The 17,074-nt window shown below is 45.5% G+C and overlaps 1 protein-coding gene across 2 annotated transcripts in view; it reads right to left on the bottom strand.

Annotated features, from left to right (window-relative positions):
- The window catches only part of TXNDC11 (thioredoxin domain containing 11), a 65,877-nt gene that overhangs the window by 4,383 nt on the left and 44,420 nt on the right, over positions 1–17,074 (bottom strand). For both annotated transcript variants that reach the window (XM_057528514.1, XM_007188386.2), the window contains 6 exons: positions 16,327–16,439; positions 14,040–14,240; positions 7,179–7,971; positions 4,736–4,878; positions 3,689–3,798; positions 399–479 (listed from right to left, as the gene is read on the bottom strand). In XM_057528514.1, coding sequence (XP_057384497.1) covers positions 399–479; positions 3,689–3,798; positions 4,736–4,878; positions 7,179–7,971; positions 14,040–14,240; positions 16,327–16,439 — 1,441 coding nt within the window. The remainder of the gene's footprint in view (positions 1–398; positions 480–3,688; positions 3,799–4,735; positions 4,879–7,178; positions 7,972–14,039; positions 14,241–16,326; positions 16,440–17,074) is intronic.

Here is a 17,074-nt window from a genome sequence, read left to right as displayed (position 1 = left end):
CGGAAGCGGGCAGGCCGGGCCTGACTCCCCGTGAGGCCCAACAGTGAGCTGTTGTTTTGCCCTACGTGAACCTGGGGCTCTTTGCTGTCAATCTCAGCACTCACTGTGTGCTCATAAGGCCAAGAAGGTGAACAAGTTCCAGTGGCCACATTCATACTTCGTGTAAAACACACTCTGGGAGGGGGCAAACTTACAAAAACTACCACACCTGACATCATGACACCAAAGCCCTTTTACCCTTGGTTCCCAGTGGCACATTTTTTGAACAATACATTTTATTCTAAATACTTTAGTAATAAAAAATGATGTACATTTCACTTCTGTGAAGTACCTTAAACCCATTTCATTTTCAGCAAAAGAATCCCATCTGCCCAAATATTGAAAAAATTCAGCATTACCTGTTACAGGGGAAAAATAAGACAGTAGGAAGACGGTCAACCATAAATTCCCAAGGAAGATCATTCTGAGATACATCAATCCTGGCAAAGGGAAAGAACAGAAAAAGCAAAAGATCAGCCCAAGAAACTCCAACTTGAAAGGATCTTCTCAAATAATTGAAGAACCCAGGGCACTGTCTGCGCCCACACAAGACTGGCCCCTGGCGGTGAGTGCACCACCGGGTGTAAGGCAGGCGCAGCTTGTGGGAGCAGCAGCGAGACTTCCAGGACGTGCAACTGCCCACCTAACTCACTGAGGGAAATGTCATGTCTTGAAAGTAAAAGTAGAATCCCCCCTCAAAAAAGGCTCGCTGACACCTCAGGAGTATTCCACGCACCTGACCAAATCTGGGCAAGTACCTTAACCATTGAATCAGCTCTGGAAAAAGGAAATCATTGAGCAAAACACATTGAGCCTCTGAAAATGTAAGAAAACAAGATAAGGAAGATTATATTCTACATTTTGTAAGTCTAGACAGAGGCCAAGAAAGTTGTATTTTCTAAGCAGATTTTAGATAAATTTTCTAATACAGGAAATGACATCTGTGCTAAATGAGCCAACCTGTGCTTAATTACTACTGAACTAGGTGGGGGCCCCTCCTGCAGCCCGCACTGAGCTGGGCCTGCAGGAGTGTCTCCCCACCTGCCCCCAGGGACTGCTCAGTTGAAGCAAAAAGAACATCCCAGAAGGAGGAAGCGAAGCAGCATGGAGGGCTGCTAGGCCAGGTGTCAATATTCACAAATAGTGCATAAAACAGGTGGAAATGTTTTGAATCATTAACTTGACAGGAGTTTTCAGAAAAGTATAATTGGGGGCAGAGTGGGGAAGGGGGGGAAATCAGTGCCTCGCATTTGTGCAAAAGCATAAAATACACTTTAAAAAAAATTGACATAACCAAATCATAATGGTTTTAAATAGCTTCATTAACAGAACAGTACTCCTGCCTCTCTGCCTGTGAAAGCCCACCTAGAACATCAGAGTTTCTATTTTTTAAACAAATGGTGTTGAACAGTTTATTCTATGATCAAGTGTTTCTTTCTCCTGATTTTTACTTCAAAGAAAAACCAAACTGTAAAATTAAAAGAAAAACATTTGTAAACATCCACTCAGAATCCCATTGTGCTAATCGGGACCTTCTTTCTGGGATTTTCATTCAGGCTTTGGTGTATATGCCTACATACTGATAAGAGCAGCAATCATATTTCATACCCTATTCTTTTCAGTTAATTGTATGAAAAGCGTTGTTCTAACAAAGGGGCAAAAATCCCATCAAATGCCCAACCATAATTTACTTAACCATTTTTCTACTGTTGGATATAAATAATGCTGCAATGACCAGCACATGCTTCTCTGGAAGTCCTACTTCCTTAATTCCCCAAAGTGAAATTAACTGGATCAAAAAATGTATAACCATTTTTGTTAAAATGTTGCTAAAATGCTTTCCAAAAAGTTTATGCCAATTTACTTATTCTATTAGCTACATCTGACTGTGCCAATTTTATTTTATCAACACAAGATTCTACCACTTAAGAGTATTCGTTAATTTAATAAGTGTAAATGACACTTCGTTATTGTTTTAATTTACATTTACTAGACTATAATTTCCCCACTTGTTTATTTACTCTCTTCTCTTACATGAAAAGCCTGTTCATGACCTTTCTTCACATGGCAGTCCTTCTCAGCTGTTTCTCCCTCCATCCCCCATTTTTTTTAATTGTGGTAAAATATACATAACATTTACCATCTTGGCCATTTCTAAGTGTACAGTGCAGTGGTATTAAGCACATTCATAATGCTGTGCACCCATCACCACCATCCATCTCCAGAGCTCTCTCATCTTGCAAAACTGAAACTGACCCCATTAAACAACTCCTCCCCCTTCTCCCCTCCCCCCATCTCTTGGCAACCACCATTCTGCTGTGTCTATGAATCTGACTACTCTTGGTGCCTCATATAAGGGAAACCATACAGTGTTTGTCCTTTTGTGACTCATTTCACTCAGCATTAATATCCTCAAGGTTCACTCATGTTGCAGCATGTGTCAGAATTTCCTTCCTAATTTTTAAGGCTGAATAATATTCCATTATATGTACAAACCACATTTTGCTCTCAGCAGTTTTCTTAAACCATTTTAATTTCTCAGGGTCTGGAGCACGCACACCTGATTCTGAACCCTGCTCCCTCATTTACAGGCTGTGTAACTCTGGGCGAGCTGCCTCATCTTTCTGAGCCTCAGTTTCCTCCTCAGTAGAAAGAGAGTGGCAATCATACCTGCTCCACTGAATGGTCTAAGGATTAAGTCAGGTAATATGTATATATAAAAATCTCGCAGCATAGTAACTCCTCAAGTGTGGCTCTAATCATTACTTACAGCACACACAAAAGGTTAAGACATATATGCTGTAAAATATAGCTATCGTCCTTTTGTAAGTCAGTTTTATTTTCGTTGCACATTTTTCTAGTGAAATCTGTTCATCTTTCTTGCATTATTTTTTCAACTGCTTCATTTTGGCAAGTTTTCACCCCTCAAAGGAACTAGCAAATCCAATATTCTAGCTTCTGTTATTTTTTCTATGATTTGATCTTTTATATTTATTCTATCTGAAGGGTTTTTTTTTTTTTTTTTTTTTTGGTGACAGGGAGAAGATATAGCTTAAGTCTAAATAATTTTCATCTCAGACTGCCTACTACCTGATCCAAAAACTCTTTGAGCCTTGTTTTTACAAAACAATGGTTTAATATTTTTTTGTTTGCTACACATACACATACAGTACCAAGGAATCACAAAACTAGAACATGCAGGTATCAGCCAATCTTGCCTCTTACTTTTAGGAATGAGGAGGGAAAGGAGGCCTGGTGGGGAGATTTGCTCCAGGTCCCAGGGCTGGTTGGCAGCACACCAGGGACTGGCCCCCTTTTGCTGGGCCAAGGCCCCAGTGCCATGTATTCCAGAAAGCTGGCCACTTGGGGGGCTATCCGAGCAACCAGGTCAGCACTAATCCCTCAGAACTGCACTCACCCTCCTATGAACTCAATCAGGACTAAACACACTCAACATCATGGAAGGAACACTCAGCATTCATCAGGAAAACTGTGCCTCCCATAGGTTTTGCTCACAGCTTTAAGCTGACAATCAACCAAATCTTACCCAAGGTCAACAGAAAATGGGCAGACCCTTGCAGGCCGTAACGGCTAAGCTATAAGGAGGAGTGAAGGCAGGCACACAGCGCTGCAGCACGGGCTTCCTTACCTCGCCACAGTGAATGTATCCGTGGGCAGGAGCCGAGCTAGCTGGATAAAGACGTGATTGAGGGCTGGACAGAAGCCGCACCACTGTGCATAATAAAGCAGCAACACATCCTATGGGAAGAGGAAGATGGCTGTTACTGGGCTGCTCAGGTCCTCACTGTGCTTAGAACCTGGCAGGCATTCAATAAATGTTGCTCATGCACTAATTACAGTGAAAATTTAATCTTCAGGTATTTTCAATTATGTGATTTCTTTTTTTTTTTAAATAAATTTATTTATTTATATTTTTGGATGCATTGGGTCTTCGTTGCTGCACGCGGGCTTTCTCTAGTTTCGGCAAGCAGGGGCTACTCTTCGATGCAGTGCGCGAGCTTCTCATTGCGGTGGCTTCTCTTGTTGCGGAGCACGGGCTCTAGGCGCCTGGGCTTCAGTAGTTGTGGCGTGCGGGCTCAGTTGCTCCGTGGCACGTGGGATCTTCCCAGACGAGGGCTCGAACCTGTGTCCCCTGCATTGGCAGGCAGATTCTTAACCACTGCGCCACCAGGGAGGCCCTATGTGTTTTCTTAAGGACATTTTACAATCACAAAACCACCATGTAATTCACATGTTCTGCAGTAAGACTGTCATGTGGTCCATCTTTTGTACATCAAAACCAACCGCCCCCGGGTGGCGCAGTGGTTAAGAATCCGCCTGCCAATGCAGGGAACACGGGTTCAAGTCCTGGTCTGGGAAGATCCCACATGCCGCACAGCAGGTAAGCCCACAAGCCACAGCTACTGAAGCCTGCGTGCCTAAAGCCCGTGCTCCGCAACGAGAGAAGCCACCGCAATGAGAAGCCCGCGCACTGCAATGAAGAGTTAGCCCCTGCTCGCCGCAACTAGAGAAAGCCCACGCGCAGCAACAAAGACCCAACGCAGCCAAAAATAAATAAATAAATTAAAACAAACAAACAAAAAAAGCCCAACTGCTCACCCCAATGACTGCAGCTTTGGAAATTATTATAATAGGGACAAATGGCTTGATTTTTGCCTCCCTCATGATTCCATACCTGTTTTTGAAGGACTACTTCCCAAAAGGTATCAGTTGTCACTTCAGTGATTAAACGTTGAGATGGGAACTGGGCAGAGTCACTTCCAATAAGATGCCTTTTCAAGGGACTGTAGAGAACGCTGAAGTTTTGAATGAAAGACTCTAAAAATAAGGAGAAAATGAGATCAGCTCTTCTCTCAGTACAAGGAGAGTAGCTGGCCTACTTTAAACTCTACATCTAAAAAATTGGGCTGGCTTCACAGGCCCACATTTTTAACACTTCACCTACAGGCAAAACCCTGAACGAAGCCACCCGGGGGGACAGGGGGTAGCTTTGGCAGTAGTAACTCAGCAGACAGCACTTTAGCTAACAAAGCACCACTCAGTGTTCCATGTTCTACTATGCAGGGACTAGGAATTCGATGTTCCTTTTAAAAACAACACTGGTCCAAAAATGGACACCTGAGACTGCATAAGTCACCAACATGTCACCATGGAGATTTCAACCTACTATACCAAGACCTTTAAGCATAACTACTGATGCAGTAATTGCACAAGCTACCGTAATGGGGAAGGTGTTTAAATACTCATTAATTTAAGGATAAGGAGCTATGGTTTTTGTTTCCTTTATTAAAGTCCTTCAAGTTTCTTTCTTAAAAGGTTAAGAAAAATAAACTCAATTATATTTAGTGGAAAAACATAAATAAAACCCATAAATAATCCCAAACCCTAAACTGAACCAACAGTTTTACCCTCCCCACCAACTCTACTATCTTCAGATTCCTTTGTATCATCTGGAGCAGCACTAATCTGAGTTTCACTTCTTTTTTTCTTCTTTTTTCTCTCCATTGCGAGGCCCTAGTGAACAATGATATGTTCCGTGGAGAGAGGAGGAAAGGAGGAAGGTCTTGTGAAGAGAATCCATCATCAACATCTGACTGATACTTAGTTGGCTATGTTTTTGAAACATAAAACCAAGAATTATTTACTAATCTGAACGAAGCCTAAATTCTGAAACTGACCCAGAGACAGCTGACTTAAGAGTCAACTCTCCAAAACAACAACGATGCACAGTGAATGTTTTTGGACGAGGACCCTGACAAATTTTGTCACCAACCACAGCACAAAGAACAACGGAGCTAGATGTTTCAGAGGAGATAACAGAAGATGAAAAGAAAATCGGAAGAAGGCTTCTATCAGATTACCATTAAATTCAAGATGCACACATCATGAGCTAGCTCACTGAATGCTTGCGTGTTAGAACAGAATGCAGGAAAATCCAATAAATACTTACTTTAAAAATACAGGCTTGTTTCATTTTCAGAAAACTCAGTACAGTAAAATGTAACTTTAGGAAACATGAATTAGGAGCAATTTGTAGTATCAAAAGAGTACACACTTCATAAAGTGACTGGTCACAGGGTTCCTCTAAGCACTCAGGAGGCTTCGTGTTTATAATATAAAGCCTTTTATTAATATAAACCTTTTAACGTGTCTAATGTAAGAAACAAGCTTCACCTGGACTTAAAGGACAGCAGCTAAAATGACTCTCATTTAGGGGCTTTGATTTTACTCTTGCTTTCATACTCTCCAAAACTTGAAAATAAAAGGTTTCCCTCCCCACCAAATTCCTCCTGTCTCCATTTGGCAAATGCTAACTTTCCCCCATGTTTCCAACGAGGCTGAACTAACACGGCTTTTGAATTCTCACTTCCTTGTGTGCACATCAAGGATGGCAGCAAAGCCCTGGGAACAAGACAGCATCGGTTAGTTCACTGCTGCTGCCAAGCCTAAGGGCAAGCTCTCGGATGCACTCCCATAATGGGGCCTTACCCGCCACCCCCCCAAAAAAAAGTGGGTTTTGCTGGTTTGCAACCTGACACTTGTTTATTGCACTTGACACTTGTTTGTTACAATCTAGGCACCCAAGGTCAGAGCAGCAGTTCTCAACTTGTTATAAAAGAGCAGCAGAACAAACTAGGTCTGGTGGCCTTGATGCCTAGACAGTTAAACCTGTGAGACAAAAAGGGGGGTCAGGCGGTTCTATTGTTTCACTGCTTTCTGTTTAAGTACCTTTCGAATGAAGCCACTGTTGGGGCTCACGTTCATCAGCCCCTGGGGAGTTACCACCCGACCCGCTCTCCACCACCCTGTCCGTCACAGAGGCCAGGTTCCCACTGGCCGCAGCTCGCGCGACCATGGAAATGTGGCAGGCGCTGCCGATCAGGAACGCTGGACTCTTAGCCCCCAAGGGCTAAGTGACAAACTTATCCAAAATTTGGAGTTAGGAAGTTTCTATTCCATTTAATATACAAAATTAGCTTCTTTTAAAATTATGACCAGCTGCAGTCTAAAGATTTCAAATGCACTAAGAGCCAACCGTAATGAGATCCCTAAATAAAAGTTACCTATGTTAAGTTAAGCAAAGCATTAGGCTTGGGGAAGGAAACTGCCCACAGTACCTAGGGTGAACTTCATAAGAGCTTGTTTTGGATCCAAGACATAGTGAGACTCTTCTTTCACGTCAACAATTGCAGCAAATCCTTTCACCCGAGCAGCGCTCGGAGCACCCAGCCTCTCTGCATACAACCAAAATAAATTGGAATCCAAAAGGTAGATGTTCAGGGTCTTGTTGGTTCTGCAGCTCAGGCCTATGAAGCTTGTGCTATCCACGTCCAGTTCAGGAAAGAGATACCTGTTCTCCTCAATGTGAGGAACGGAGCTTGGGGTATCAACCTCACATTTCTTCTCAAGGGAAGAAAATGCAATGGTCGGGGTTTCAAAGACATCTTGTTCAGAATCAATGAAGCCTGTCACGCCCCTGTTTATGGTCCTGCAACATGCAGTGTAGTAGCTGAAAGGGCTATAGAAACTTAGAAAATTCCTGCATTCTATGCTGTCTGATGCCACATGATAAAAGGTCTGCTCCTTGAGGTAGAAAGAATCCAGAGCTGCTGCCATCTCGAAAAAGCTGCACTGGGGCATGCTGACCGACCTTGGCCTGAGGCCGCCGGCGGTCTGGTTGACACACAGTTCACACACGTTGTGGGTCCTGGAGATGGAGTGCCACTGGGGCAGCACCACGGTGTTGCAGCAGGGGGACTCCGTTATCAGCGGCGGGTCCGGTAGCTGGGCCGGGGGCTCAGGTGCCAGAGACTTGAACACCGGGGCGTCCACTCGCCGCAGGTGCTGAAGGAGCCGCTCCACCACCTGGTCCCCGTGACAGTTGTTGTACTCCAAGGCCACTTCGGTGATCTGAAACACAGGGCGGAGCTCATGAGAGGTGTGGGGGTGACTGAGGGACAGACCCCGTGGCTTTTAGACCTGGAAAGCATCTTGCCTGATTCACAAGAAGGAATCCTGGCTGGAAACACAGCATCAAACAGGAAGCTATCACACCAAAAGCTATTAATAAAGAGGCTTGGGTTATTTTTCAGATCCTGTCACTCTGTTAACAAATACTGAACCGCCTGTTCAGAGACGGAAGGGGTCTTAGAGGGAGAAGTCAGTCTACCCCGTGATGGGGTGAAGTGGCTCACCCCGACACACATCAAAGAACCAGGAACAGAATTTAAATCTCAATGCCCAGTTGAGTGCACTTTCCTTTACATCCTTAAAACTCTTCCAGACGATGTCTTCTTTCTTCATCTTAAGTAACAGTCTAAAAATTTCCCAAATATTTGATCCACTTGTTGATCCACCTAACAAGTGGATCAAATATTTCACAGCACATGTTTCCAAATAAATTCATGCCTCACAGGAGGCTACGAATTCGGCCTCTTCCAAACCATACTCATCCATCTCGCCTTCCTCCTCCTGTACCACCTTTTCTGGAAAATGGCATCACCAAACTGGAAAAATCAGCTGACCCTCAATTTCTCCTCTGCACCACCCAAGCCTCCAATGCAGCCAGCTATGACTTCAGCATCACGAAGCAGCCCCCCTTTGCATCCTCACAGTCACTGCCTCAACTCAGGCCCTCACGGGTCACAGAGCGCCCCCTTTTTCTCTCCCCCACCTTAACTGAGCCTCCACACTGCCACCACTTATTTTTAAAAATACAACCCTAAGCAGGAGACTCCTCTGCTAAATGACATTCGACGGCTCCCTATTACCTGGAGGGTAACCCTAACATAATCTGACCTGCGTCTGCCTTTCCGGTGTCACCCCACCACCTTTAGACCAGCCAGGCCCTTCCACGATGCCTTGCCTTCAGAGGCCTGGCCGGGGCCTCCTCCATCTGACAAACCTCAACACTCCCCAAGACGCTGCACCAGGATGGCTGCTCCAACAAAGCTAACACCCCCCCTCCCCCAGGAAGAGTCTACATCTTCAGGGTTAGTTCCAGAAGCCCTTCCCAGACAGTCTCCCAACTGTCTGTCAAGACGTCCCTCTTCCCCACAGGCTTATGGATCCTCACGGGCAGGGACCATGTTTGATTTATCCTGCTATCCCCGCAGCCTAGCTCAGAGCCCGGAACATAACAAATGGTCGATAAACAGCTGGTGAACGAAGGGCATCTCAGGATATCGTACACGCTCCCGCTTCTCGGGGAGATGAACCGCTTTACCCTCAGATCAGTGTTAGCCATTTAGATTCACATTTCACATTTCATTCCAAGACTCTTCCATTTCCGAACTGAGTACCTTTCACCACCCAACAGCCACCCCAGGTCAATGAAAAAGATGAGCAAGTCATTATAATCCAAAGGCATTTATACTCCCTAAAACAGAACTGTGTGCTAACTTAAATCCCACCAAGGTTAGTTAAAAGGTGTCAAGTCACTCAGGATTTTGTTTCATTAAAGTGTGTGTGTTCGTGTGTGTGTGTGTGAAAACCATTTAATAAGTGCTTTTCCAATTTAAAAGAAAACCCAAATTTTATAACATATGATACTTATAGACAGAGTTAATTTAAGACATATGCGTTTGTACAGAAAAACAGATTGTTTGAATAGTTCTTGGGCATAAAAAAGGTTACTTGAGATGATAAACCAGTGTTTTGGTTTTTTCCCCCATACAAAAACATCTCAGCCCTTTTTAAAGGATAAGGCTCTGACAGCACGTTACGCTAAAAAGGTCAAGCCCGTATGATTCATAAATAGCCCAGCTGCCCTCTTGCCCCATCCTAGTACTACTTTATATTCAAAGACATAATAGATTACCACCCCCAGTCCCCCCCGCCAAAACCCACAAAAATTCAAGTACAGTCAGCTCTCCATATCCTCGGGTTCTGTATCTGCAATTCAAACAACCATGGATCGAAAATATTCAGGGGGAAAAATGCCAGAAAAGAAAGCTTGAATTTGCTGCACATAGGCAACTATTTACATACCATTTATATTACATCAGGTATCATAAGTAATCTTAGAGACGATTTAAAATATACGGGGGGCTTCCCTGGTGGCGCAGTGGTTGAGAATCTGCCTGCTAATGCAGGGGACACGGGTTCGAGCCCTGGTTTGGGAAGATCCCACATGCCACGGAGCAACTGGGCCCGTGAGCCACAACTACTGAGCCTGTGCGTCTGGAGCCTGTGCCCCGCAACGGGAGGGGCCGCGATAGTGAAAGGCCCGCGTACCGCGATGAAGAGCGGTCCCCGCACCGCGATGAAGAGTGGCCCCCGCTTGCCGCAACTAGAGAAAGCCCTCGCACGAACCGAAGACCCAACACAGCCAAAAATAAAATAAATAAATAAATAAATAAAGTAGCTATAAAATGCTGGACCGTTTATATTTAAAAAAATAAAATAAAATAAAATATACGGGAAGATGTGCATAGGTTATATACAAATACTATGCCGTTTTACATATGGAACTTGAGCATGTTGGATTTTGGTATCTGCAGGGGGCCTGGAACCAACCCCATTGTGGATACCAGGGGGCGACTGTATTTACCGTGCGTTTTTATGAAAAGTGCAAGTAGGAGTACACTGAGGACAGCAAAACTCCTTATGAGGTCTTCCTTCCTCATCTCTTTCATTCTTAATGTCTCTCACAAACAAAGCAGCCGTGTAAAGGATATTCTTAAGTGAAGAAAATATTTTATACAGTAATGCCCCTGAAAAGTGAGGAGTTCTTAGTTTTCTCCTCTAAACTGAACCAGTTTTTACTGTTATGTTCCTTTTTCATAACAGGCAGTTTTGAAAAGGCACTCCAGTTACATCCCGTATGTGAATCACTTGATGTCATATTTAATTTCATGTCAACTAATAAGGAAAAATTGGCAAAAAACTTTAAATGTTTGCACTATAAATGCTTCCTTCCATTTTCGTTAATCGGAGAAATCTGTAAGTCTGGACAAGATGCCTTTGTCCCCCAGACTCATACGCAGTGGACGCCTCAGAGTAGCGCTGTGAAAGCTAAGAACCCGGGACTTCCCTGGTGGCGCAGTGGTTAAGAATCCACCCACCAATGCAGGGGACACGGGTTTGAGCCCTGGTCCGGGAAGATCCCACATGCCGCGGAGCAGCTAAGCCTGTGCGCCACAACTACTGAGCCTGCGCTCTAGAGCCCGCGCGCCGCAACTGTTGAAGCCTGCGCGCCTAGAGCCCGTGCTCCGCAACAAGAGAAGCCACCACAATGAGAAGCCTGCGCACCGCAACTTGAGAAAGCCCCCGTGCAGTAACGAAGACCCAACACAGCCAAAAATAAAATTAATTAATTAATAAAAAATAATTTTAAAAAACAAGCTAAGAACCCACACAGAGTCTCTTCTGGCTGCACTAAGAATTTCTTTTGATAAGCACACTGAGATGTCTCATGACCTCTCCAGGACTCTCTGGAGACGCTGGGGTCAGGGGCCTGATGCCGCGCGCGGTGCAGGCCGTGCTCTGCCGGGGGGCGGGGTGGGGCACACGTGCGGAAGAGCAGCTGCCTAGTCCCGGCCTGGGCCTCACAGGACGGTCCCCATGTGGCCGTCCCTTACTGCCTGACCCCCCCGCCCCGACTCTACAATGACCACTCTCTTCTCGACAAGGCAGGCCTCCTCCATTGCCTGCCCAAAGTTGGGCCTAAAAGCATAATAGAAAAATAAGGCTTAAGGCTTAAATTCTTTTGGGGTCAAGGAGCCTTTGAGTTTAGAACTCACCCTCATGTAAGGGAGGTGTTCAGCCCTCCCACCCCGCCCAACCCCGAGGATGACTTCCTTACTTCTAGTCGCTGTGTCACTCTTTCCATGGTCACATGCCCCACTTCCCATCCCCAACACCACCGTCCAAGTTCAGCATCTTCCTACTTCTCACTTTTCTGGAACACAGCTGCTAGGAAAACTTTAATAATGGTAACACAGCTCTGCTGACAGCGCTCCATTATCAGACTTGGATGGCTATGATTGATCCTGGAGTCCTCAAAGAAGCACCCAAAAGCCTCTCCTACAACGTTTTTTTTCTGGGTCTTCTTCAATCAGTCCTTTATGGAGACCATACAACCTGTCCTATTTCCTAATATCTAAACCCGTCGCCCCCTGCCCACCCCCGTGCCTTTGCTCAGGCTATTCCTTCCCTTAAGTTTCTCTCAGCCCATCACAATCCTGGCCACCCCTGAAGGCCTGTCTCAAACACTCACCCCTCCCACAGCCCCGTCCTGCCTCCCTCCTGCCCAGCCCCCAGCTTCCCGGGACAGCACCCACTCTCCTCCAGTTCCTCCTGGGGCTGAGCACCCTCTGCCTTGAATTACAAGCAGGTTCTTGCTCCCCTACCAGACAGGCCTCCGAGACCATGAGACCAAGGCTCTGCCTTCTCCATCTTTCTCCACCGTGGCTCCCTGGCACAGTGCTCCATAAACGTTTTCTAAAGGGGCCTGAAATGAACAGGGAAACGTACTGCACTTGGCTGAGTAATCCATAACACTGCTAAGATGCCACCTGGTTTAACCACAGGCTGTGATTAAGGGACTCTCTTCACCTCACGGGGACACTAAGAGCCCGGAGGAAAGGAGCTGTGGGCAAAACCTTGATAAACAAAGACAGAGGAGTACGGGGAGATAGGCGAGACACTCACCCAGAAACAAAGAGTTGGAAAGCAAGTGTCTCCCACCAGGTGTCTAAATCCAAGCACAACCCCCCCAGAGGAACTGGGCTCCAGTCACAAAATACCACCCAACCCAGAACCCCAACATGCCCAAGCCAGACAAGACAGAACTCTCCAGGAGGAAACTTTAAAAGTTAAAGTAAAAATCCACAACCATGGCTAATACCTTGGTTGAAAACCCCACCTTTCCTACAAAGAGCTTTAAGGGCTCTTAATACTAGAGTGTCTTAGTAAAGAAAGAGTGTCTTAGTTCATAAAATAACTGTGTAGTGAAGATTTTCTAAAGAAATTAAGTCTTATTACTTCAAGTCCTCCCTAATCAGAGAATAAACAAAGCTATTTCATCTTCTCCTCTTTCCTCCTCTAAGCCGTGGTAGCAGCATTCACTCAGAAGGCGCCCAGCAGGGGTAATAACTTCCACAAGGAGGCCCCAGAGCAGCCCCGTGAGGGGTCTGGCCTGGCCTCCCGGCTCCCCCCGGAGAGCAGGCCGTCAGGCTCACGGGGAGGGCTCGGGAGAGGCAGCACCCAGGCAGCCTGGCCAGTGATGCACTGGCTGTGTCTGAAATTGGTTTTGGCCAATTAAGGGATCCTTGAGGGAAGGAAAAAATAAAACCCCCAGTAAATCCAATTTAGCAATCCCAGGCGCTCTCGGCTGATTGTTATTGCTCTCTGTAAGTGCCTCCAAACGATCCCATGTATAAAATAAACTCACACCCAGAGACAGTGAATGCACCAGATGAAGCAGAAAAGGCAGCAGGGAGGGGCTGACTCCTGATGGCGGTTGTCTCCGAAAACTGCTCTGTGAGACATGCAAGGTTTAGAAAATCGTGGGATCCCAAGGTCACCACCACCGCTGCTGGCTGCTGGGCTGAGGGTGGCCAGGGCCAACAGTCTGATCGAACCCCCGCGACAACAGCATCCCAAAGGCCACACTAAAGCCTGCCTGTGTTGTCCATCCCCTCTGCCCCTCTCCCAGGCATCCGTCACCGCAGGAAGAGGGCCATCTGGTCCTTTTCCAGAGAGGCACAGTTTGCCTTCCCTGTCCCCTCCGACTCACCCCGACCTGAGCAGCTGTCAGTAATGTGGCCAGAGAGGCTGTGGTGAGTCCTACCCAAGGCACGGGCTCTCCTGCCCACTTAACAGGAGAAAGGAGTAACGCCACAGAAACATAGCAGCTGCTCCTGGCGGCCGCTTGGCGACTAGGGGAAACTACTCTGATCGCAGAATGAGAAAAGGCTAAGTTAATGAGTTTCTCCGACTCCTTACGAGACACCTTTCACCATTATGACTCTTACCTCATCTATTAAAGGATGACTTTCGGCTAAGGGATTAAAAGGTATAAATACAAAAAGTGCTGGTCCCTTCTTCAGTTCATTGTTCAGCAGGAGACTCTTGCCGCCGTGTGGCCGCAGCCATCGAAGGAGCGTCTCTCGGTTTTCTAAGGCCCACTTATAGATGTTCTCAGCTGTGTAGTTGATGACCTCCCTGGGAAAGACCTGGGAAGGACAAACGCACAGAGGATAAAAGGCAGGACAGGATCAAAGCACATCAGTCCCGTCCTCAACCCCACACTTCACAGGTGAGGAAAATGAGGCTCAGAGCAGTGACACGACCTGTCCCTGCCTGTGCAGCTAAACCCTGGCTCTACTTCTCCAGACAGAGCGCTTCCTCACTAGCAGCTCGGAAAAGCAAAAGCAGCTGTAAGAGGTGACTTCCATATCATGTGGTTCATCTTTTTCCCTTTAGACAGACTCGTCTATCAACAAATAAGTCTCCCTGCCTGCTGCTGGCAACAATGACCTCTACCACCCTGCGCAAGGGGAGCTCTAAGAGAACAGAAATGGTGGAGTCAAGGATAATTTTTACCTTGGCAAAATCATGTTTAACTTGGTCCCTGTGGACCCTCTGTTAGGGCAGAAGTTTGGATCTGCCTTGCTCACATGTACCCTCAGTGACTAGAACACCTGGCACAGAGCGGGAACTCAACAAATATTTGCATGAATCCATGAGTGACCTAGAACTTGTACAAGGCCACGGATCACATTTTATGTGTACAGAATGAAGGAGAGATACACCTAGATTTTTTGCTTTGTTTTCCTATAATAATCAAGAGTACGTCAACACAAAATTATTTTTGAAATTCCAGTGATATAAATCACTGGGTTTCAAACAAAACTCCCCACAGAATGCTTTGGAGAGTTCCACAAAATGAGATATTTTACACTCCCCAAAATAGAGGTTTAAATTGGCTTACAATAAAGATGTCCACTGCTTTTATTTTTTTAAAACACTGGTATCCCAGTAATATTTCATTTGCTAAAAGGAATTCTGCTGCTACACCAACCAACCAACCTTAAAAACTATGGAATTGATGCAGTAAGCCCAATATCTTTTTCAGTATCATTCTCAGTCCTACCTTCTTTTCTCCGTCTATTTAAAATTTCTTCCTCAGTACCCTTTACTATACATAAACATGATATATGTTGGTTGTATAGCATGCTGTAAAGGAAGGATGAAGGAAAATGATAGCAAAGGCAGATGAAGTCAAAAGAAGCTTAGACAGAGAAACAAGGAGAGTGGGGTGGGTGGTGGGAGAAACCATCACAGTGGTGATTCCCAAAGTGGGATGGTGGGAGTCTGAAAAAACATAATCATCGTAATCAACATTTCTATCTGGAACACACGTAAATACATTTGACTTTGGGAATATAAACTGCGAGAAGTAAAGCCATCTGGGATATAGAGATATGCAGAAGCCAGGGTGACTGGTACTGAGGGCGCCGCCCGGGAGGGTCTAACAGCATGAGGCTTGCACGCTGAGCCAAGGGGAGCGTGGGATTAAAGGGCTGGGCACACACTGGGTACAGGAGATCTGGTCTTCACTCGACCTGTAAGTCACTGACACCATCAATGAAGTCAGAGAGAGAAAATACTGAAGAAAAATCAACTCAGTGCTGGGACTGAGGAAGTAAGCAATAAACAGAGCAGAAGCACAGGACTAAGCAGGATACAGGTCAAAAGCTCAGAAATCGCTGAGTTGGGGCTGGTCCACCAGAAAGCAAATAAAATCAGGGAACAAAGACAACAATGGAAAGCGAGGCTCTCTGGGGCGGAAAGCCAACAACTTCTCACTGTGACTTGACAAGAACTTCAAAATCCATTTCATCAGCTAAAGGAGAAAAGCATGTCACATTACTACTCTTGATAAATGGAACAAATGAACAGAGAACACTGCCCAAAGGAAGCTTAACCTCTGAGAACATGGGCCCAGAGTAACACTTCTCCAACAGAGTAACTCTGCAATTTCACCCAAGAAGGAAAACTAACAAGGCTGTATCAAAATCTAAGAATATAAACAGAATTTCTAGATGTTAAATCCAAGAGCCCTCTAATGCATGGGTTCTAAACCAGGGGCATGGGCTCTACAGAGGGACTGTAGGGACTCTCAGTTTGCAATATAAAATCATGTGCACTCTCCTAGGGAGAGTATCCATAGATTTTATCCAATTCTCAAAGACGTCTGTGATCCAAACAAGGTTAAGAACCACTGCGCTAATATAAACGTGATTTCAAAATACTTACAAGTGATGTGTTGAAATGTCTATGTAAATACACACTTCCAGAGTGTACTAAGGATACCAGTTTCGCAAGATGTTTATTTGTGATAACCCCAAATCGTACTGTTCCTAGGTAATCTGAAACAGAAAATTTTCCTTTATTAAAAAGAAAAAGCCTATGCCTTAAAACAACCACAAAACCCAGTGATCAAATCCTGACGCACAAATTCCCCAGGGCAAAGCTCTTTTTGGGGACCTATCCTAGACAGAAAAGGAGAAGCCGAAGAAACAACCTCCTGAAACAGACCTCATGTCTACTCCTGCGCACCTGTCTCTGACAAGCACTTTCGCTGTGTCTGTCAATGTCCCCCCGACTCACTAGCCCCACCTGGGAGCCCAGGCACATGCTGTTCTGTCTGGACACTTCCACGGCCAATTCCTTCTCATCATTCAGATCTCGGCTCTGACCCCACCTTCTCTGAGAAGCCCTCCCTGACCACCCGCCTCCGGACAAACACTCAGAGGATGGTCTGGAAGGGGAAACTGGGGCTCCCTCCTGATTCAGGTCCTCTCTCTACCATTACTCTAATTTTTTAATAGCACTTATTAACAGGTACATAATCCTACTGATTTATTTAGATTTTCTTTGGTCCAACTTCCTCTTAAGTTCTGTGAAATTAGAAACCTTGTTTATTGCTGTTACCCCAGCACCTAAAGCAGTGTCTGGGCATATGCATATTGATCTCTTGATTAATAAGTATTAGTTAAATGAA

This window comes from Balaenoptera acutorostrata, chromosome 15 (assembly GCF_949987535.1).
Source record: "Balaenoptera acutorostrata chromosome 15, mBalAcu1.1, whole genome shotgun sequence".
In the NCBI taxonomy this organism is placed as follows: domain Eukaryota; kingdom Metazoa; phylum Chordata; class Mammalia; order Artiodactyla; family Balaenopteridae; genus Balaenoptera; species Balaenoptera acutorostrata.
This window is presented reverse-complemented; position numbering and strand designations above follow the sequence as displayed.